General features: G+C 40.8%; 1 protein-coding gene across 4 annotated transcripts in view; it reads left to right on the top strand.

Annotated features, from left to right (window-relative positions):
• Positions 1–23,094, top strand: part of GRHL2 (grainyhead like transcription factor 2) — a 71,612-nt gene that overhangs the window by 9,720 nt on the left and 38,798 nt on the right. For 3 of the 4 annotated variants that reach the window (XM_037381674.1, XM_037381676.1, XM_037381675.1), the window contains exons 2-7: positions 3,718–3,907; positions 6,840–6,907; positions 8,473–8,857; positions 12,271–12,323; positions 15,883–16,039; positions 18,539–18,650. In XM_037381674.1, the coding sequence (XP_037237571.1) occupies positions 3,718–3,907; positions 6,840–6,907; positions 8,473–8,857; positions 12,271–12,323; positions 15,883–16,039; positions 18,539–18,650 (965 nt within the window). The remainder of the gene's footprint in view (positions 1–3,717; positions 3,908–6,839; positions 6,908–8,472; positions 8,858–12,270; positions 12,324–15,882; positions 16,040–18,538; positions 18,651–23,094) is intronic. The other variant, XM_037381677.1, reaches the window with a different exon arrangement.

Genomic DNA, 23,094 nt, shown 5'->3' with positions numbered 1-23,094 from the left:
CATCCTCACACACCTCTACATTAAGACACATAACCACCTACTATTGTTTAACATAAAACAGCTGCCACATTTTGCAGTCATTAGGAGATCAACTAATAGCTTGAAAGGAAACATGTATTTTTTAGACACAAAGCATCCTCAATTGTTAAGCTGTATTTCCATGGTAAAATAATGGTGTGCTTGCAGCTTGTACAGGCATGTCCCTGCTAGCGGTGTTCTGGTTAGTGCACATCCCAACTACCAGGCGGAGGGGTGGTGGGCTAGCTGGAGCGAGGAATAGGCAGGTCAGGGTTGGGCTTGTTCTCTGCTCCTCGGCAGGCTGTTTTAGATGTGCCTGGGTCAACAGCAGATATTTGCTGACACTGCCGGTCAGGTTGAATAGGAGTCTCCCACTTGCAATCTTGGTCGTCTTCCTTATGTGAGTGGTTCTCTGTGAATGTGGTCACTGATGGATTTGTAGCTTTTGATAAGATTTGTAGATGTGTTGCTAATTGCAGGCTCCAACTGAGGCTTTTCTCACAGGTGGGATGTTAAGAGCAGCTCTCTCCAGTGGGAATGCTCTTACCTTTCTTGCAGGTGTTGCCTTTTGTCTTCCCCATAGTCCAGATGCCACCAGAGTCACTCTGACAGCTGCCTGCTGTCATTGGTTACACAGCTGGAACAGCTGGGGGTGCCCTGGCATGGAAGGGTTCCTCACTAGTCCAGGGGAGCTTACCTGTGCAGAGCCTCGCTCAGGAGGTTGAGTTTTCTTGGCATATATTAAAATATAAAATATTTAACTCCTCTGGTTATGGGGGACTTTGCTACCCCGTTGTCATATTGGGCTGAAATGGTGCAGGAGGTTCAGCAGTCGTGGAGAAGGAAAGGGAATGCGTGCGCACGCACAAGTCTGATTTCTTAAGAGAAACCCTCCCTCCCATCCAAACGACCTTAATTAATAGAGGATTTTTCTTAAAGCAAGCGCAGTTGTTTTGGCTGACTGCTTTTGATATAATCTTTGAAATGATTGACTATGTTAAATCATGATAATTAGGTCTGACCATTAACCTCCCACAGAGCTGATTACAGGGATGGGGGTGATGAGGAAGTTTTTTATTTTTCTTAGTGCTATTGTTTCGGTCTGTTTGCAGAGTAAACACAATTAGTGTGTCAGTTGATTATGCTGCAGACCATCTCTCAAGCCAGAGGAGACAGATATTTAGTTTTTAAACATGAAAACCTGGGGTTTAGAGAAAATGTGCTCTGGGGAGATGTTGGGGAGGCTCTAGGTCTATGCACCTGTGCCTTTCCAGCCATCCCTACTGTTTACTCACAGAGTGGCTGCTCCTAGAGTGTTTATCCCCTCCAGCTTTTCCCCAACGCGGCTGTATAAAACACCTCTGAGGGACAGCACTTTCTTCGTGCCTTTAAGATAGCTGCGACTAAATTAGAGCAGCAGAGACTGACTCCTCCCCTCCAGCATTTCTGCAGACAAGCACAGCCCAGCTCTTAAAAGGTGTGTTTTTAAAGTGCACCTCACAGTCTGCCTGTAGTGCTCATAAACCAGTTATGACTATCGCATGGCTGTGAGCGCTCCGAGTAACAAAAGGCGGTTATTGATTGTAAGGGAAGATTGCTACAGGAAGGAGAGCGAGCAGCGTTACGTGCATTGCAATGGGCAGCTGCCCATGCGGTGAAACAGCCCAGGTTTAGCTGAAGGGGAGCTTTGTTGAGGAAAGGAGAATCCTCGCCTGGAATAATTGCCTCTGAGCCAGGGAGAACTGGCTGCTCCAGAGTGGGAACAGGCCCTCAGCTACCTCTGGCACAAACAGCGGGGCTGTTGCAAATCTGATTTGAGTCGCTAACAATAGGGTATTGAAAAGGCAAGCGGGCCTAGCAGCTCTCTGTCTTTCCCTGGGCTTCTAATTTATGCTTCAGCTTCACTTGTGAAGCAAACCTGTAACAACACAAATGTGTATGTAGAAACAAGGACGAAAATCTCTATGAGACAGCAAAAGGCCAGATAGAAAGGCCCTCAGAAAAGAAAGGAAGCATCTAAAAATCCAGATATTTTAGGTGAAAGGAAAATACAATCTGAACTATAATTGTTGGCTGTATTTTGTGATACAAAGCTATGAAATGCTCTTTTCCCCCACAGAGCTCGTAAAATTGTCCTCTGTGTACCAGATGGATTATTTTGTTTTTCATTAAATAAAGAAACTTGTAAACAGCGCTCTGTACCATAGAGATTATAATCTCCACCACCTCCCTCCTTTTCCTTAAACACCAGAGCACGCACCTTGCAGGTTGAGCTCAGGCAGCAGTGGAGCGCTGGGTGAAGCCCCGGCCTGCTGGTCACTGTGGCTTGGGGGCCAGGCAAGACACATTCCTGGCATCCAAGAGCATTTACTGTGTGGGTTCAGTTATGCTTTTATCAAATCCTATTTCTGAAATCAAATAAAAGGCTTGGTTGCACAGCGTTTGAATGTCACTCTCTGTGCAACAGGAGTAGTTGGTTGGGTTAGGTCTGTGGAGCTGCCACGGCTGCAGTTAGGGGGGAGCCAAAAGAGGAGGTGAATAATCAACAGGGTTTTATGTGGAAGATAGCAAGAAATATTCTATGAAGGTCACTGGGAATAACTGCTAGCTTTGCCAGTTAAGTCAGTATGTTCAGTTATTCTGCCATCTTTGCAGCTTTTAAATTTGTTAGGTGTAATGTGTTAAAGGTTTCATCGTGATCCTTGTAACTTGAGCCACGATTCTTGATGGTGCCCTTGCAACACCCACTAAGCAGCACACCCCTTGCTCCACAATTTCCCTGCCTAGTCTGTTTGCCTACTGTCTCGTGTAATAGGAATGCAACTTTTTTTTTTTTTTTGCGTGGCTCTTTTATCCATAAGTTTATTGAACATTTTACAAAAGCAGGTGCTATTATCTTCTATCTGTGTTTCCATTATACTGGAAATTTCAGCCATAGCTGTGGTGTAGCAGCTTCTCTTGTGATACACACAGGGACTGGTCAGTTTGTACCACTTTTAGGCTGGAGGAAACTGCTCTGCTGCAAATCCCACTTACTAATGGTCTTGTGTGTATTGCCATGGGTCTGTTAACTAGATGTGGTGAGTGATAAAGTGTGAATTCAGACCAAGTATGTTGACTTCTGCTCCATCCCCTGGATGCATTGCTCATGTCCTGTTACAGCAAACCTCTCTGAAATTACAGACAATTGCATTCCAAAAACAGAGAATAGCTCAATTATAAGGTGTATCCAGTTATTAAATACTGAACTACACTCTATTTAGGTGAACACTACATTAGTATCAGATACTTTTTCTTTCTTTTTTTCTTCATTCAGGTCTTCTTATAAAAACTGATTTCAGTTAAATGTATTTTTCCCTAATCAAGTGTACATCTAGCAAAAATACTGGGGCAAAGTGTTCTTATATTGTTACTTCCTTTTTTCCAAGAAGTTTTAAAATGTTTTGAATAGCTCTATCAGTATATGAGTAAAAATACATTTGAATTATTATGACAAGGTCTGCAGACATTTAATTTTTTTTCTGGTTAAGTAGTGAGGATACCTAATACTGATAAATATGTATGTCACCAAGTTTAATGCAGAGATGCTTACTTGATGTAATCGTATCACTTTCATTGAGCTATGTGATGTTCTTTAACATGCCTTGTGAATAAAGTAATCGCTTCTGGATCACCATTTTATTCTTCCTGTCTATGCAGTAACAAGCGACTTGTGGCCTTAGTGCCAAATGACACTTCATTCAACACCAGACGAGCCTACACCAGCGAAGATGAAGCCTGGAAGTCGTATTTGGAGAATCCCCTAACAGCAGCTACCAAGGCTATGATGAGCATAAATGGTGATGAGGACAGTGCTGCTGCTCTTGGCCTATTGTATGACTATTATAAAGTAGGTAACTCCACCATTATTTTTCCCTGCTGCACTAGCAGGGAACTGCTTTGAGGCATCAAAAGAGCCAGTTTTCAAAGACAGAAGTCACCGCCTCTTTTTTTTCCTCTCTGTTACTTGAATCAAGCACCCTTTCTGTTTTAGGAAGACTGTCTCAGGCTGTTCTGATGTGTTTTCCTGTATTAAATTTGCAATCATGATTTCTTTTTGAGGTTAACATTCTTGTTTTTCCCTTTCAAGAGCATTGGATGAATTAGCCCCCTTTTTATTTGTGCTCAGATACTTGCAGTATTCTTTAAAAAGTGGAAAAGGGGAAGCCTTGTCCACCTGTAGGCTTGTCTGCTTTTCGGATTCATTCCATACATGTTTCAGTTTGCTCTTTAACTGGAGTATCTCTCATCTGACAGTTTCCCATGTTTTTATTTGTATAATGATTGCAGTAGGCTGCATACAAACATACAGTGAGGTCTAGCCCTTGCACTGGGAGTTTGCAGTCTAAATAGAAAGGTGTGGGACAGAAATGGAGCTGGACATAACGACAGAGATCAAAGTGAATTAATAGGGAAGCACTGACACACAGTTTCAGTTTGTGCGGGTTGTAAGCCCAGGGCTTTACCTACCATTTTGATACCACCTTTCTTTTTCATATGTTTCGTAGTGTTTTAAGTGGAGCTATGTTCGAGATTTCTGCTGAAATCAGAGGAGAGTCCTACAGGGTGCATTTCTGTGTAATGTGGAAATTTCACTTTGAAACCCAGGCTGACCCCCTTGTACGCTGCAAATGGAATCAGTGTTGCCTACCAAGCACTAAAGTGTGAAATTGTTCATTTCGATTAAACTGTCTCAGTACTCCTGAAGCCACCTATGCCTCCATTGGACAGATGATCTTCTGTGAAAGCCAGCAGAACAATGCCAGCTCCCCTTGTAATTCATGAAGAAGTAGCAGGAATGGAAATCTAAAATTGGAACCCTTTACTTTTAGTATTTATTAGTATAAATGCTTTTAGAGAGTGCTCTTTTTTAGTCTATGCTACAGTCATTAAATGCGTGTTCAGGAGAAGGGGTTGTAGTCAAGAGGCCATATACTAACCTTATGGTTAAATATTGTTTTAATTTCTTTACTGATTATATTTCAAGAGATGTTCCTTGCTTTTGTGGGTTTTTTTTAGTAGAGAAAAGCTTTTCTGAACGAGAAAGAAAGGTCTTTTTCTTTACTTGACAGCGTTACCACAGTGCCAGAGTCTGCAAAGTTAATGTGGATTTGTAGAATTCAGGATGTGCATGAGCATCTGAAGTGTTGGCTTCTGTCTTAGTAATACCTTTGTATGTAGCAGGTCATTAATCTGCTGGATTTTAAAAATAAAATCAGAGAACAGCCCTTTTCCTTCTCAAAAGTATGTTCTAAGAGACACATCTATTCCTTATACCAGGCAGTTGCAAAAGACTTGGGGTTCAGATGGAATAAACTGTGTTAACCTCAAAGCCATGTCGAGCATTCAATCATAACTATTTCTGTCTTAAACTGGGAGAAAAGGGTAACTCTCGCTGATGCCCTCAGTCAGGAACTTAAAACCTAACTTAAACCTCTGTGCTGTAATGTGAAAGTGTAGAGGAGGACTTCCAGTGCACCAGACTCTCTTGAATTGCCCTTATTTATCATCTGGCTCATTCATTCTGTGTTCTGACATGCTGGCTGATGTTTTTTTAAGTACCTTTTCCACTCAACAGGAATTATTTGAACTTAACTTTTTTTTTTCCCTTGTAGTGATACTTATCTAAACATAGACACTACTTCAGGGATAAATATATGATATTAACAAGGGAATCAACATGTGCAAACTGTGGCTTGGATCCCACTTCTAAAATATATGCAAGAGGTTTTTTAACTAGCAGGATGCTTAATAGGGAAAGAGGATGCCTCTAAGAGAAGGAAAGGCTCTGACTCTGCTGCTGTCTTGCAGATACAGCTGATGTTAACTTGGCTACTCTAGTATTGTTTTCCTCCAAATTCAGATATTGATGTTTCTTTAAAGATAAAAGGCACCTCTTTAACCCATTCTTAGGTCTATTCTTGCTCTTTAATCCTGAGTTAACTGCTGTGATGGAGTGGATATACCTTCTTTTTTAAAAGATACAAGTTTTAGCTCTCAAATTGCTGGTTCAGCAAGAAAAGAAAAATACGGTTGTGGCAGCAACTTTGCCCTTGGTGATTTCATATCTATGCTGGTGTCAGGAAACTGGTATGTGGGAAGACAAGTCTTTTAAGTCACTTGGTGTCAATTCTGGAGTCTGTCGAGGGGCCAGATTTGACTGGATTTTTACTTCTCATGGCTTTCGTGAGAAGTATGATGCACTCAGCAAAGCAGAAGTCAGTTTTCTTTGATGACATGCCAGCATGCTCTGACCTGTCCCCATGCTAGGAAAGGGAAGGATCCACAAACTTCCCTTAGGTATGAGTCCTGCACCCTCCAGACTGCTCTATAATAGGAAGACTTAGCTGGTGCTTGTGGTTTGATTGAAAACTCTTTTCCTCTGAGCTAAAAGGGTCTCCATGCTGAGCTCATCAAAGCATCATTTCTTCCTTCTCATCTTTTATTATTCAGTGAAAAGTGTGTGTGTCTTTGAGAAGATAAGCTTTAATTTCGAGATTGGCCTAGCTTGATGTTCCAAAGATAAGGACATTTAGAAGAGTGCTTTGCTCCAGGCTGGTGTGCCCAAGGAGTAGAAAAGAAAACAATCCCTACATTTTTTTCCCTTTGGAAATCATCTTTCTGTCCATAATCAGTCTCCCAAAGCAAAACAGCTCCTGGCATATGTGAACTAGACCGACACTGATACGGTTACATTTTCTAGCTGTTGTAGTAGAACAGTCTGAAGCTGCAAATACCTGACAGTTGCATTTACCTGACCCCATGCCTGGTATTGTTCTCAGGTTCCCAGAGATAAAAGGCTGTTGTCTGTTAACAAAGTGAGTGATAATCAAGAAGACCAAGATAAAAGGTACAGTATTATTCAAAATCATACACCCAGCTACTAACAGTGTTGATCAGTTGTGAACTGAAGGAGCTATGATAGCCTGAGGGTTTATGGTTTTCTTCCAAAAGATAAAAGAATGAAGACTGTTTTGGGAAGCAAACTTTACTCCCTTTTAATTTATTAGAAAAATTGAACAGTATTATTAAACATGCAAATTGCAAAGTAGTAGAAAGTTTCATGATTTGTTTGTGTTTTGTTGTTTTGCTGCTGCTGAGATTAGTGAAACCAGATTATGCTGAGAGTTGGCTATTGGCTGCTTTTCTTTCAATTTACTACTTCTAGAGAAAAAAGTGAATAGTTTGGACTCAGTAACCTGATTTATACAGTTTTATTTAACATAACTTAGGGTGTGCCCAGAAGCAAATAAAGTAACTTTAAAATAGTTAGCTCAAAATGTTTTTCTCACTCATCTCAAATTTCAGCCTTCCTCTGTAGGCTAAAAGTGACTTGCAAGAGTCAGAAGAAGCTGACTCTTGCCTTCCTTAAGACTTGTGGGCAAGAGAGAGTGTCTATTTATGTAGAAAAAACTTAAGTTTTTACATGTACCTTCATGTAAAATTATAGGGGAGGGAAGCTACACAAGGTTTATTTCAATGTAGTGAATTTGGGACAGACTTAGATGGTCTCCACTAGCTGTGTAAGGTGAAAGTTTAAATAGGTAGTAGTATGAATTCACTGTTTCAAAATAGAATATGAAGCTTTTTTTGAGGTACAATTTTTCTTCTGCGAACACCAGAGAGATTCCTAAGTTGAGTGTGATTGACAAAACTGGCCTTCAGTAGAAAGCCAAGAGAGAGGAACTGTAATGTCAGAACATACCTCCTGGGTTGAAAACAAAGCAGTTTGTTACACCTACTAAAAGGTTTACAAGTTAATTTTATGTCACCGCAACTACTGTCAGCAGTCAAATTGCTTTCAACAGCAACCACGGGTAGATGTGGGAATGCTGCTGGAGGTTACCTTGCAGCCGCTATAGTTACTGATCTACTCTGACACAGTGGGACTCCCGGGCTTGCTCTTTCAGAAGAGCATTGGTACCAGAGTTACACAAACAGGAGTGGCCTGTCAACAGCCTGAAGGAGCATGCATCAGTGTATGAATTTTGCTGGTGATGTTTCGCCTATTTCACATGCAAATTATCTGCTGTGAGTAATCCATACCTTGCCTTACTCTTTATGCTTCTTTTGTGCTTAAAGGCTGTTGCACTGGTGGATTGATTTTGCATCCAAATTGTAAGCCAAGGCAAAAGCAACCCCAGATACCCAGAATTTATTGTAACAAGGCATACTGATTATAGGTGGAATCAAGTGTATTATCTCTCCCTAGTCGTTAAAGAGCTCTGGACTTCTCTGCTTGCCTCATGATGTCTTTTGCCTAGTATGTGTTAATGTACTACTTTTTGTGGCAATGGTTTACCAGAATTGAAGGATCTCCTTCCCTGCCATCTAAGAACATTAAGCTGTTTAAGGAAGAGATTTACTCTATCAGGACACTTATCAGTTCATAACACTTTTGGTTTTGTCTCACAGAAATTGTCTTAATACCACGGAAGCTCAGAGTAATTTAAGTGGGGGAGAGAACCGCGTGCAAGTCCTGAAGACGGTGCCGGTTAACCTTTCCTTGAACCAAGACCCTTTGGAGTCGTCCAAAAGGGAGTACAACACAAATGTGTCTGGGAGCTCAACGCCCATCACGGGGACTGGAGTGACTGTGGTTAAAGCAGAGGAGTTCACCCCTGTTTTTATGACCCCACAAGCACACTATGCAAGAGGAGAAAATGAGGAGCACCGAGGGGTTATCTTTGAGCCATACGAAGTGTCCAACATTGCTCCCCACACAAATTATCTCAAAGATGACCAGCGCAGTACTCCTGACAGTACATACAGCGACACCTTCAAAGACGGAGGAACAGAAGTAAGTTTTTCACCTTAAATTTGCATCTAAGAACTCAATAAAAAGCTGTAAACAAACTAAGGAGATCTGAGCTGTCCACAAGAGCCATCAGGATGGTGGTGCTTGTTTCGACAAATTCATCTCTGCTCCTTGCTGTGTTCCTCTCAGTCTGTGCTCTGATTATGAGCGAGCATCATGAGCAGTTTCAGAACACAGTTTTAAAGTTGTTTATTGGAAACTCTGAAAGTAAGAGATACAGATCTTTTGTCTTCTGGGATATTGTGTCAAGTAGAGGATAGTTGCCATTCTGAAAGAGGATTTGTTTTCTGTTAACAAGATCTGCCTTCAGACCTATTCATAACAGTAAGAAATAGCAGCCACTTTGTAACTGGGAAATTCTCAATGTTCTTCCTAAAGTGCAAATGAGCAGTGTCAGCCTCTGCTGCTAGATGAACCCAAGTAATTTATTCAGAAGCTGCCTGTTACACTAAGCTCTACTTTGTAACATGGGCAAGTCAGAAAAAGTAGCAGAATGAAGTGACTAGAGAGGAATGGAAAAGTTAACAGGCAAGGAAAGACCGAGGTGCGTGTATATGTAGGGAATGAGAAGAGAGACAAGGAGCTGCTACCTTGTAGCTATTTTACAGTTACACTGAGGCAAAGTAATTATACAGTCAGCTTTAATATGGTGAGTATCCTCTGGCTGCTTTTGCCTGCTGCAGAATAATGCAAACAAGCCAGAAAAGTAGAAAGGTAAAAATTATTTAAAGCCGACAGTACCTCTGCAAATAATTAGAGATACTAGGTGGTAAAACCTTTCTTTGGATTTTTCTCCTCCAACTCTATGGAATTGTAAATGTAACAAAAGTACAAGGCAAGCTACGTTAAGGCTGAGGACTCAATATATAAGAAATGTGCTGTGTGTTTGTGTATTATAGAAAAGTAAATTGTCTCCACACAAGCATCAAAGGTCAGGACATCTGGAGGTGAAATTCATTTTTAGATATAGAACACATTTTGGTCAACTAAATGAATAATTAATGAAGAAATCTAGCTTGCCATTGAAAAATCAGCAAGATCAAATCTTGGATTAGAAGCACTGCTCTGCATTATCAAATCACATCATTTCAGCTATTTTTCATTGTTACTGGTAAATGGCTCTTTATGTGAGTGGCTTTCCCTGGGGTACTGTAGTTGTGTGATTCCATTACGATGGCTTGTTCTGGGACGTGCTGTTGAGAGCTACCCGAACAGCCAGGCTGTGCCGTGCAAAGTGCTGAGGGATGTGCAAAGTTGTTTGACTTGAAGGTAAAGAGGGAATTTACATCTGTGTGTTGGCCTTGCATCCCAGACTCCATGTTATGGTAATTCTTGTCACAATGGTAATGTCTTTGCACCCCAGACTCCATGTTGTGGTAATTTCGTTACAATGGTCATATTTTGTTGCGTGTTTTTTAAAATGATTGGTTAATAACAGGGTATGATACTTGTCATCTAGGCTTTCTCTGCAGTCTGTGGAGAAAGAGGCAGTTCAAATCCAGTTGCCAAAAGTGGGTGGAATGGTTTGTCAGGTGTGCTTGTTCCTCTGCGTTTTCACCTCCCCTATTAAAAGTACAGGGAGACTGAACAACTAACTTTAACTGGGTCCCCATCTGTAGCTTTTGGGTGGGGTGTGTGCCACTGTTAATGGACTTCCAGCCCCAAATGCTCACATGCATGTGGCATGGGAGCAGGAAGAGTTATCCCTTCCTGCAACAGCCTCGCTCAACACTTAGCCTGCCTAGTTTTTTTTCCTCGGCTACCTGAATCCCAGACTGTGCATCACCCCTGTCATGCTCTGACTGCTTCTGCAGCCATGTGCTGTTTGGGTAGGGATAGCTGTATGAAGCAGATGTGGGGAGAGCATAAGGTAAAATGTCAGAACATACCAAAAGAGAAACTTGTGCTAAATTAGTGTTTAAAGTAGGAACACAGTTGTTCTTAGTGGTTTTCCTATGCACTTGGAGCAAATGGCTGGGTTTGGCTTCAGTAGATTTACTCTGATAGCTGCTTAATTTTTAAACAGATCATGAATACATTTTTAGAAATCGTTTCTAAATGTTTATTGAGTTACTTGGTCCTGTTATACTGAAGGCGTGCTGAGTTTTTATAGACCCCTTTGACAGTGGACACTTTGATCAATCACTTGCTACATTCTTTGGATACAACTTTAACAATTACATAAATATACCTTTCTCATCTCTTTCATATTCTTATTTATTAGTCCTTTACAGTACAGACAGAGTTTTTGAGGCTAGGTAAGCAAACTGAATGTTTTTTACAATGTCAGCCTCTAGCATGCATGTTGATGTGGGACCATCTTTATTGTAATACCCCTCGGATGTTAGATTTTTAGACTGTTTAGCTTATCTGTTCTGTTGCTCATGGGTCCTTGGCTTTTGATCTTCAGGAAATATTCCTAACTGGTACATAATACCTTTGCACTTAACTAGTATCTGACTGGATATTTGTTGTGGCACAGTTGTGCATAAGGTAGAATTAAAAACTGTTTCAAAATTGCTCAGCTTGACACTTCTGGAAACAAAACAGCTTTTAATTGCTAATTGATGATCACAAAAGAAATTCTGGAGATTAAATGTAATGATCCATCAGTGAATCAGAGAGATATCAGCAAAAAGTATGTTTCAGGCAGAAGGCAAGCCAAGAAGCAGCAGCAAAGCTTACACAGTAGAGTACAAATAGGCTCATTTGCTCAGGAAGACAGCACAAATCCTTGCTTAGCCTGTGCAAAATATTTCATTTTTTCAGAATCCCACCTCTTGATGTATTTTTTTTTTTTATAGATATGCTTTAATTTTTTAAAGAGTGACTGTAGTTCTTCTTTCATATGGTAAAGTGTGCATTTTGCTCAAACAGAATCTTATATTGAAGGTATACTACTTAGCCTACGTCACAACTCCTATTCAAAATAGACAGTATACCAATTTAAATTTTTGTCAGCATTTCATTGTAGGCCTTAAGGACAGCTGACCATACACATATTTTTAAATCAAGTAAAACAAAACAAGAAGTGAATTCTCTAGGAAAACTATGATTTCATTTGAAAATCGACTTTGAGATGGAGTACATTTTTACAGGCTTGTTTTAGACTCTACTAATGTGTAGGCAAGGAGTTCAGTAAGGCAGAAGATGTTTTTCAGCTGCATTCCTGTAGCAGTTAGGTTATGAAAACCGCAAAAAACTTGACATAAATGAATGATTCCTATCGGTTCTAGTGTAAAAACCATGTAGGGTCCACTCCAGTTTTTAGGGATTTTGAGTTTTAAATGGATGGCTTCTTCTGATGGGTCCTTAAATAAATATAATTCTACTTTTCTTGGTATTTACATTTTGATTGTATCAAACTATATTTAATTGTTGTTTTTATTTTTCAGAAGTATCGCAGTGTGTCAGTGGGGGCTGAAGAATATATTTACGAACAAACAAGGTATGGCGTAAGCTTTGAAATGTGTTGACTGGCATCACGTAGGAATGTATCAAGGAGAGGCTGCCTGTGTCCACTTCCCACTCTCCCTTTCATCACCTGGGGGCACCTGCAGGGTTCCTTGATACTTCCCAGCATCACTCTCCCCTGCTTCTGCACGTTAGCTTTCATATCTGATCAGCTTATGTCGTCATCTATTATCTTACCTCAGCATGGTTTTAAGTTAGTAATTCCTCTGAAGCCTGGAGATATGCAAGATTGAAACTGTTAAGAGAGGGCCCCCAGGTAACAGGGCATAGCTTTGACAGCCAGGTCATGGAAGATTTTCCCCACCTTTCAGGGTGGCAGGATGCACAGGTCATATGTCCAGGATGCTTGAACTGGCTCCACCAACATTATGGATTTCTCACCTTTATTTTCCCTACTGTTTTTTCCTAGTTACTCCTAGTAGGTTTTATGGGAAACCCTCTGTCTTTTTACACTGCTTGTTGTATTTCATGTTTACCTATAAAATAATGTAAATGACATATCTATTACAAATCATGTAAAAACCCCCTAAGAATTCCAAAAAGTGTTACTTTAAAAAAAAAAAAGTTTCAAAAAGTGAAGTTAGAAAGGAATAGTGTCCTCCCTAAGCACAGAAAAATGTGTGCATAGAACAGGCAAACACCGCAGAGTCCCTTTAACTAATAAAGACTGTGATCAGTAAAGCTTACAAGCCGATGCTTCATTTCATGCTTGTGAATAGTTCTGTTTATATCTGAGAGATTACCCTCACTTTAGAAGCAGGAACATGCCTACATATTTTTCCTGGAGTAGGCATATGACTGCTTCTGTAGTGGAGGTTCCTTACAGCTTGATCTTTTTTTCTGAGGAATATTAAAACAATCATTAACTCTAGTCAGCTCAAAACTGAGTCATTACATAGACAGTACATACGAAACAGATACTTAGCAAAGACTGCTCACTTACTACACTGGAGATATATATAGATATATATATATGTATTTTAAAAATTAAATCTTGAAACACTGGTATTGTTAACAATTCTCAGATGTTAAGTCCTTCATGCTATGGCCCAGGTCCACATTAGAATGAAACCTCCAAATACACATTAAGAAAAACAAAATGTTTTTTTCCTGGGAGTTACTTGGAAATTATAGGTACTCGGAAATGAAAACTTCAGATTGAAAAAAAAAAAAAAAAAAAAAAAAGAAAAAGTGGTGAATATGAAAGTAATTGGAAGCCTGGTGGAAGATCCTTTAATGACTACATGGGGCTTTAGTTAAGACTCATGGTGAGATTCAGAATAGTATTATAATCATCTGAGTGACTGCATTAAGTTTTAAGGGTAATAGTAATCTTCCTGCTACAGGGCACACTTTGATTGCCAGCTGGGAACAGGAAGAAAATTCCCAAGTGGTACCACAGAGAGACTGCAGAATTGGCCGGGTGCAGTGTGTCTGGGATTTACATTTTTGACATCTTTCTGAAACATACGGAATGCCAGGAAACAGAAGACCAGACCGTGGCAGACTGTAGGCAGCTCTGTTAAGACACTGTGTGTCTGACTGGTTCATCCTAAGCCCTTCTCAGCACACATCCTTGTTAAGCTTTCTGTCTGGTGGGAAATGTTGAGGTGCATCTCCCAGGGCACTCAGCATGCTTTGGCATGCGTCATGCAGCAGTCTTGCAGCATGCAGCCTGCAGTCCCTTCGTGTGACACTAAATCAGAGGATATGCCCCCACCAGTAATGGGAGGTCAATCCATAGGGCAAGCATATGCAGCAGGATGGATGCTGGGTCAGCAGCACCACTAATTCTACTCTTTTGGTCCGCTTAGATGGGGACATCCCACTTGCCAGTGTTGACAGAGCCTCTGTTCCCCTTGCACCCAGGACAGAGGGGCTGTGGCAGTGCACACTACGGTGGGTGGCCGTGGAGGGGACCACAGTCCCCTTGGCGCTGCCTTCCCACTGTGTGCAAGAGTCTTTGTGTTGGCAGCAACTGCACTGTTGGGAAATGCTGGTACTGCCATTGGTGGGTTGGATAGGTGTAGGTTAGTGATTGCTTTTTACTTACTTTTGCTTTGATTTGTAACTTTTAAACAACTAGAAAAACTGACTGGATTTCCATTTATAAGCTAGGAAACCCTGAGAAATTGTCTTCATTTGCTTGAATGATTGATACTAAACTGAATAATTGATGCCAAACTGTCTGAAATGTCTTCCTTTGGGTGGAAAGACAGTGGATTGCGTTATTTTTTTCTTCTGCCTTCTCTTCAAGTGGGGATTTAAATGTTATTAATATTCATGCATTTTAATGATTTTTTCCCCTTTTTCATTGCATAGTTAAAAAAGCTTTTGTCTTCCCCTTACTTCCATATTGCTTTGGCAGTGTTATGATGATTAAGTAGTTGCTTGAACTAGAAAGTTGAGGATACACTGTTGTTTTGGACCAACATATTCATCCTTTTGGTTCTACTTCAGCAGTGCTTTAAATACTTTGCTGAATTAGGACCTTTGTGAAAATGCTTCCCCCCTATCTCCAGTTTGTGAGGACATCTTGCAAGTGACTCCTTGCATTAAGCTTCCTGTGGTTGACCAAATGCAGTTTGAAGAGAAGATTTATTCTGCAAGGTTAACATTATTTTTCATTTAAGAGAATGTGAGGAGCTGCAGGCATTGTTTTTATTGGATTATTGTTCAAGCCCATTATTGGAGGATGTGACTGCAAGAGGCTCTGTGAGAATTGTGTTCAGCTAACAGTTCACTAGTCAATGGAGCTTTAACTTTTCATTGTTTGAGAACTGCTTTAAAGGTGGAAAGTTCTCCTATGAAGGAGGGTCTTTTCTAAAATCTGACTTCCAACACAAGAGCAAACTCTTTTTCTCTAATTTTTGTCTTTTTCTAAAGGGAGGTTACTTGATTGCAGATACAACTAAATGTAGGTATTTTTTTCTGTCTGATTAAGTGTGAAAAGAAAGCTTGTAAAAACCTTAATTGCATGTTGCCTTTGAACAAATGAACCTACTGTCCCTTCTGGTTGTATTCCTTCTCTGCACTGTGCTGAAAGTAGCAGCTGGACTTTCCATTGTCTTTGTCCATCTTTTGCAACAAGTTTTACTCTGGCTTTTTTTTGTGGGTTTTTTTTTTTGTTGTTGTTGTTTAATGTCTGCTTCTGTGACACTTTTAAGTTTAAATGTCTGTGGAGGTAGCTGATTTCCTGCAAATCACACTGAATTCCCTCCTGGTATTTGACACTCTCACTGTGGGGTATGTAGTCTTGTACTTCATGATGATTCTTTTTAGAGAAAGTAAAGATGTAGTCTTTGATCCAAGAGGCTTAAAGTCCAGATAGTTTTACGCTTGATTGCCAGATCTGATGAACTTGAAAAAAGAAAATTGCATTTTAAAATACCTGTGTGACCTTTCCTTGGAATTTTATTATTAACTTCTTATGCCTTGCTCATACAATGCATGAAATACATAATGAATGGGGACAAAGAGAAATGGAGAAAGTGATATGGATTTTATTGGTGTTTCTCTTCCTGTCTCTTCAGCAGCACTTTTCAGTATACGCTAGAAGCTACCAAATCTCTGCGTCAAAAGCAAGGGGAGGGGCCCATGACCTACTTGAACAAAGGACAGTTCTATGCCATCACCCTGAGCGAGACGGGTGACAACAAATGTTTCCGGCATCCCATCAGCAAAGTCCGGGTATAGTCTGTTTTCTTTCCTAGGTGGGAACGGAGCCCTGCAGATAAATGTAGTTGTGGTTGGCTGGCTTTTAATTACCTTTTTTCTTGTGGGAGAGGATAGAGCAAGCTTACTTTTTTTGCACAGTGAAAAGGTGGGAGAGTAATATCATTGGTGGTCTCAAATATTTTGGGGTACAATTTTTTCAAAGTGTGATCTTGATCTTATGAGTTAATTATATACATATCTGCCTCAATTTATGGTTTGACAGAATGGTAATTGCACAGATACTGCACTTGACATTGGTGAACTTATCATTGCACAATTAATGAAAAAAATCAAAGAACTGCTACGTCTATTGTGTTAGTCCATCTTCACTCACTTGTGCACTTCAGCAGCTACTTTCCAGTGCATTTTAGATAAAATGTGAAGAGTTGAAGCCATCCTTTGTGCCCTAAGATTTAAAACATGTACGTTGTATAAGTGGAGCTTTCACTTAATATCCACCCAGAAGTATGACAAAATGGATGATTTGCATCTTAGATTCTGCAGCTAGAACTGGAGCTTGGGTACTCAGCAACATCTGCCTGGTGAACAGGCCTCCTGATTTCCCTGGTAGTGTTTTTGAGTAAGCAAATCCTAACCCAGTAACCTTGGAATGAACAATGAGCCTCAGAGTTGCTGCCCTGCAAATTTCACCCTGAAGCTGGAAGGGCTGCATATGTATGAGGCTGCAAAAGTGTTTCCATCCAAATAAATGAAGTACTATAAAAATGTTGTGAGTTTAGTCAAAGGAACCAATGAAAGCCAACATGAGCAGTGAAGCAGACAACAACCTATATGTTTCTGTCGTACATGAAGTTTAGAGAGATTCTTTCTAAAGAGAGGCAATGATTTGTAAACCTGAACAGCAGTTAATTTTTAGCCTGGTTTCCTTTCCTAAGGACGTGAGGCTGATGATGCTGTTTTGTTGTTGGCCGAACTTGATGTAAGACTTCTCTGCTGCTGAAAAGTCTCTCTCCCTGCCAGCTACATGTTCCTTCTCTCTTTGTGGTGACAGCTTTAGCACTTACACAGCTGAAAGAGGAGGCAGAAGCTCACTGATCTGGCTGAAAACCAGTCCTCATAAGTTTCGTTCACTGCCCAGCCCCATGAGTTTTGAAGCTTGGCAACAAAAGGGTGGAAATTGTAAAGGAGAGAGGAAACCATTTCTTTTGGAGGATGTACAGTTTACAGAAGATTGTGAAACCACACACAACTTTCACGATCGTGTTCTGTTTGTCAGGCCCCCAGCCAAGCGACTGTTGAATTTATTGCCAATTCCATCCCAACCTGACAATGGCACAAGAGGTTTTGAACGTATTAAACCTCTACAAGTCCCATGTAAGTGGTTCATAGAGAAAAAAGATTAATGCTGTCCTCGGTGGAAAAGCTACAGGCTGCACTGCCAGTTCTGATTGATGCATCAGCTGGCCAGCTGTCACATACCTGATGACCAGCCAATGTGCATAAGCATAACTCAGGACTCATCCACGACCTACACTGCCTTGTGCCCACGCAGTACCTAGACACGGAAGACGCAGCGATGATGTTTGCCTTTTATAGATGGAATGGAGAAGGTCACAGAGCATGTGAAAGGTTGCGGTGATGACTGTGTGGAGGGACACAGACCATGAATCAATCGTGAACCAGTTCCTCAGCTTATGGAACAGCTTGATGGTGTTTTTTATGAGCTTAGTGACTTGGGGTTAAAGGAAGAATGGGAACAAAAGAGGGTATTTAAAAGTGAATTTTTGGTCTCTGTGATTTCTTTTCACTTCAGTTTACCTAGTATGAAAATTCTTTCATGGTTTTGTGTTTTTTGTTTTGCTTGCCTACAGCAGAGCTTTTTTAAAGAGCCTTAATTACCCATGTGAAGTTTTGCATGAATTTTCAATCTGTTTCCTTTGAATCACACAGTTTAACAAAGGGAATTCAGAACCTGAACTGAAAAGCTCAGGAAAACTCAGTAAATAGTCACACTGGGTTTGTCATTAAATACATGTATGCAAGCGTGCTGCTCCCGAGAAGGGTATTTGTACTATGTATGCTAAAACTGAAAATGTCCTGCCTTTAGCCAGTGAGCCTAAGCTCCGTAACAGTACATCCCTTTACAGTGTAATGTCATCTTCCAGAATGACACGGAATCTGCACTCCAACACTTGGACTGGACTTGGATCAGAATTGGAATTGGGAATCCTCTGACTTTGAAATGACCACTTTTTACTTAAGGCAACTTAAGACTTCTTAAATCTAAGAATATGATTGCATTTTATTTGGACTATCAAGAACATAATCCGAGGCCTTGCATTATTTTAAAACTACGTTTCTTCTGCCCTGAGTCTTTAATCTTTTACAGTCTGATTACTGGGGAAGGGTAGTGACTGGATCAGCATTAAAGGCATATGGGAGATTTTAATTTTTGTATTTCTGACTACTAATTATATTAACTAATGCAACTTCTGGTGTTGATTTTCTTAGAGCGTGGTCATGGTTGTTTTCAGTGAGGATAAAAACAGAGACGAACAGCTGAAATACTGGAAATACTGGCATTCTCGGCAACACACAGCTAAACAGAGGGTCCTTGACATTGGTGAGTGTAAGAAGATCTCCAGATGTTTTGGGGAAGGTTGCAGAATGTGGAAAGCTCTGTACCTTGCACAGGGGTGTGGTTGTATGTATTGACAATGGCTGCAAGGCTTGTACCACAGCTTTTAACAATGGCTCGTGCCTGCTAGGGCTTGGCTGTGGAAACTATGAAGCAGGATGGAGACCATGCAGAAGAAATGGTCCTCAGTAGTCACAAAGAAGAGCTGCTCCTTGCATGCGTGCTTAGTGGTTTTCCACCTTCTGCTGCTAGGAAGTCAAGGTCTGCACCTCCTCAGGAGTGGCAGAATGTTTGTTTCCTTTAGTTTTTCAAAGGCTGAGCACTCTTTGATCCAGTAACAATAGCAGCCCACGTAACAGTTATGTTAGCTAATCTGATGCGTAAAAGCAGCCTGAGTGTGAAGATGCCATAGTTATGGTGACAGCAAAGGAGTGCACAGAACTCCTACACCCCAGTTTTTGAGTCTTGGTGTCAGAGAGAAGTGAGGGAGAAGCGAAATCTGGTGTGCTGTCTTGAGAGACCTGTTCACCAGTCATCCCATCTAAGGTATTTACAAGCCCATTTCAGCGACAACTGCCCCATCCGCATGCTTGGGAGATTTTAGCAGAGGAAGAACACATACCTGATGCCAAGGAGCCTGAAGTTGAAATCTGTGGGAGTGTCTAGACATCAAGCACTTCTCCCCTCCCACGTGCAGTTTACACATGCAGCCATCTGCAGCGGATTCCAGTCAAAGGAGTCGGCAAGACCAAAGCAGACAAAGTCTATCTTGTTTTGACCGCCTGAGGGAACCAAACCATTGAATGGCAGGAATGAGAGGGGGCAGAGGGGGAAAAAAAAAGCAGGGTTACTTGGAGAGAGCACTGTAAGACTTCAGGGGTGATTGAACAGGGTGATCAGGCAATCAGTCCCCAAGCGGTCCTACTCATGCTGTGCCTTTCTACTTTCAAATGCTGCAGCCTCCACTGTGGTTAGCATTATGTAAAGTCAAGTGTATTTGGTCAAAGCAGCTTGTCCTGAATCTCCCTTCTGCCTCTCCTCTTACCATCATAGTTCTGGCTGAACTGTTTCCCCAACTTCTGGGTATTTTAAAAATTTTTTTTCCCCTTTGGAGTAGTTAAGGCAGTAAAACCTCCACCCCAGACCAAATGACTCCTATCATGACATGTTAAAAGAGCAAGTATGCCACGTCACAGCTATTTCTGAAGGCTGCCTGTTTTTTTGTGCTAGTCGCTACAAGCTTGCAGTGCTAATGCTCATACCTTTGAAGGTATGTGCTGAGGAGCTTGTTCCGATGCAGTGCCAACACCCTCCAACATACTGCACTGGTGGGGTACTGGCACATTTCAGGGCCCGTACTCGGAACGAGTCAGCTTATGATGCATATTCTGTTATGATGCATATTCTGTTATGATGCATATTCTGTTATGATGCATATTCTGTTATGATGCATATTCTGTAAAACAGTGCTGTGCAAAATGCAGTGCTGTGCATGTGCTGTCTGTTTATCTGTGTTAAAGTGAATGTCTTTTATGTTTCCATTAGTTTGAGATGAAGTAGGTCTGTGCTGACTTCTGAGGCACTCTGGCATGTGTTCTTTATTTGGACTGCAAACATGAGTGAAGCACAGTGTAGTAAGACTTACTGATAATAGCACTCCCTGTCAGATGTAAGAACTGTAAGGGCGCAGTTCACCTCTGTGTTCAGAAGGAAGACCTGGATGTTGCTTGGTAGTGTTTTCTTGAGAACAACTGAAACGCAGCCTTAGCTCTTACCAGGTGCAGTGTTTCTGAAGTACGTTTCATTTTCTTTGGGACTTACATTGTGGATATTGTGCTTATTAGGGCAGAATGGCTCCCAACCACATTTCCCATGAAGCTGCATTTAGCAAAATCTTCCAGTTTTATCATCAGATGATCTAACTGAGCAATGTCATCCAAATTTGAAGTTGGCCCTACTTTGAGTGGGAGTAGAGCGGGAGTTGAACGAGATAACCTTCAGGGGTCCCTTCCAACCTAAATTATTGTGTGGTTCTATGAAGATTTTCCTGTACATTAAAAATTAAGATCCTTGAAGAGCTCCCATAGAGGAATACTGAGTTAATGTCCAGGCCCTGTGTAGTTAACAGAGAGAATTAGGTGTCTATGAGGGAGACTAGCAAATGCCAGGGTACGCCATGGAGAACCATTTAAACAGGCAGTGAAAGAAGCTTGTTGAGGACAGGGGTGTGTATCAGGTTTGCCCCATCTTCAGAGGATGGTCTGGCAATCTGCTGGTAGCCCCACTTTTATTTTGGATTTCACTCCAACTATCAACAGTATATAAAGGGTTAATCATGTATTACGCTCTTTTAAAACTATCTGTGAATAGCCATAAATCTGTGTAACATACTCCATAGATGTTTATAATACTTAGTATTATTTTAACTTAATGTTTGTAGCGCATGTTTAACACCTGTGAATCCTTTTTAAGTGTTTAGGAACGCTTTTTTAATCTGGAGCGTGGCTTGGTCCTTAGCAGGCAAAGAATCAAATAAATTCAAGATGTTCCAGTTCTGGAGTCCAGCTATTCAGCCCTCAGACAGGGGTGACGACTCTGCTTGTGCTGCTCTCCCTGGTGGCACAGGTCTGTCTGTCTGCCTTCTGGCCTGCGATTATATTCTGGAGATAGAGGAAATAGAGTGAGTTCTTCCCCCACTGCAGACATGCAGGGGTCACAGCTTTAATTTGTTTTGTGTACTGGCTGGTGCACCTCCTGGGAGGAAGGATGGTTGAATGGATTAGATACTGTACTGGGTCTGAAGGTGCTTTGATATTAATAGGATAAGCATGTACTTACATGTAAGCAAGTCCTTAGTGCTTGAGGAATGAATCTGAGGACTTGACACTTACTAAGCAAGAAGGAAAGGTGTTTTCCAGAATTTAGGCTATGTGCTGTTATGGATTTCTCTGAAGGAGAGAGGCACTTCCATAGTTTTTAGCAGGAGTGAGGGGGAAAAAAAAAGGCTGACTTTTCCACAGTGCTGTGACATTGGATCACTAGCTTTTTCTTTTAAAATAATGTCAAATAAAGAGTACAGTGTTAGATTGCAGAAAATACTGATTATTTAGAATCAGTACCATAGTTTGACAAACACTGGAACATGTTGAAACATGGACATAGAGTGGGTGTGGAAGCTTTAGATTGGGATTATTTGTGCTCCAGAGGTTTGGCCATATGTTTTTGCAGGATATTTTGTATTATTTATGTGCACAACACAAAATCTACTACAATGGTAAGTAATGCATGCAAATTATTAGTGTTTAATGTTGAAATTTACCATTGTTTAATGTGCAGTTTACCTAAAAAAAAGAGGAAATAATTCCTGTGGAGCCATTTTCTAGCATGGTGAAGAACCCCAATTTTCTATTTCTGGTAACACATAGAAGCAGAAGAGGAGAAATTGTAGTCACACTAACAACTTTCAGATATCCTTGGATGTAAATACTTTCTTAATCCTTCTTTAATTATCTGTAAATTGAGGGAGTAGGATGCACTTTTGCTTTTAAAACAGCACGTCATATAGTCACTCCATGAGATTTGTGTATGGCAATTAAGGAAGCGGAGGCATGTGTTGGGGGAAGGGAAGGGTTGATGGGATGGGAGCTTCTGACAGCCTTTTAGGAGAAGAAAACATGTGTCTTTACAAGACATCTTGTTCATGTCTTTCCAAAGTGCACCTACACAGCATGCCCATATGCAGCAGTCAGTTGCACGAGGCACTTTCTGGTGAATCATAGATTTAAGGGGTGGGTGGATGTGTGCAGATGCATATTAAGCTACTTATGTGTCTTCTAATTTTTCTCATTTGCATTCCCACACTGAATTTAGATAGTGAAGCCAATGACTTCAGTTAGAGAGGAGATCTAAGTTCATGATGGGGATGAAAAACCCGCCTGCCTTCTCAAACAGTGTAACTTGCTGCATCACCAAATGTCTTGTGCTGTTCCTATGGTCAGAACAGTGAATTTTTACTGCATCCAAAATCATTCATGTATCCCAGGCACACAGTTTCAGTTGACCAGGGAAATGCCAGCATGCCTGCGTTTCAGATGAGAGAAAAGTATACTAATTGTATGTCTCAAATGTTACATAATTATCTTCGTGCAGCAATGGTTTTGTTATGAATTATTTTAAAACTATTATTACCTAGGAATTACTTTTTAGAAATCAGCTGTTTATTTTCAGAAGGGCAAAGGAAATTAATATTGAAACCATTTGGGTGTCTCATTTGTAGAATACAAAAACATCCTCTTTCTATAACTGATTACAAATCTAAGTATCAGTGTGCTTCTGATTCTTAGTGAGCATTAGATCGAGATCACTGCATGACATAATTTCAGCCCTCTGGCGCTGAGTCCAATTACAGCCCTCAGGGGATTCTATGGAA

This window comes from Falco rusticolus, chromosome 3, assembly GCF_015220075.1.
Source record: "Falco rusticolus isolate bFalRus1 chromosome 3, bFalRus1.pri, whole genome shotgun sequence".
Classification (NCBI taxonomy): Eukaryota; Metazoa; Chordata; class Aves; order Falconiformes; family Falconidae; genus Falco; species Falco rusticolus.
Note: the sequence above shows the minus strand (reverse complement) of the source record. Positions and strands in the feature narration are given on the sequence as shown.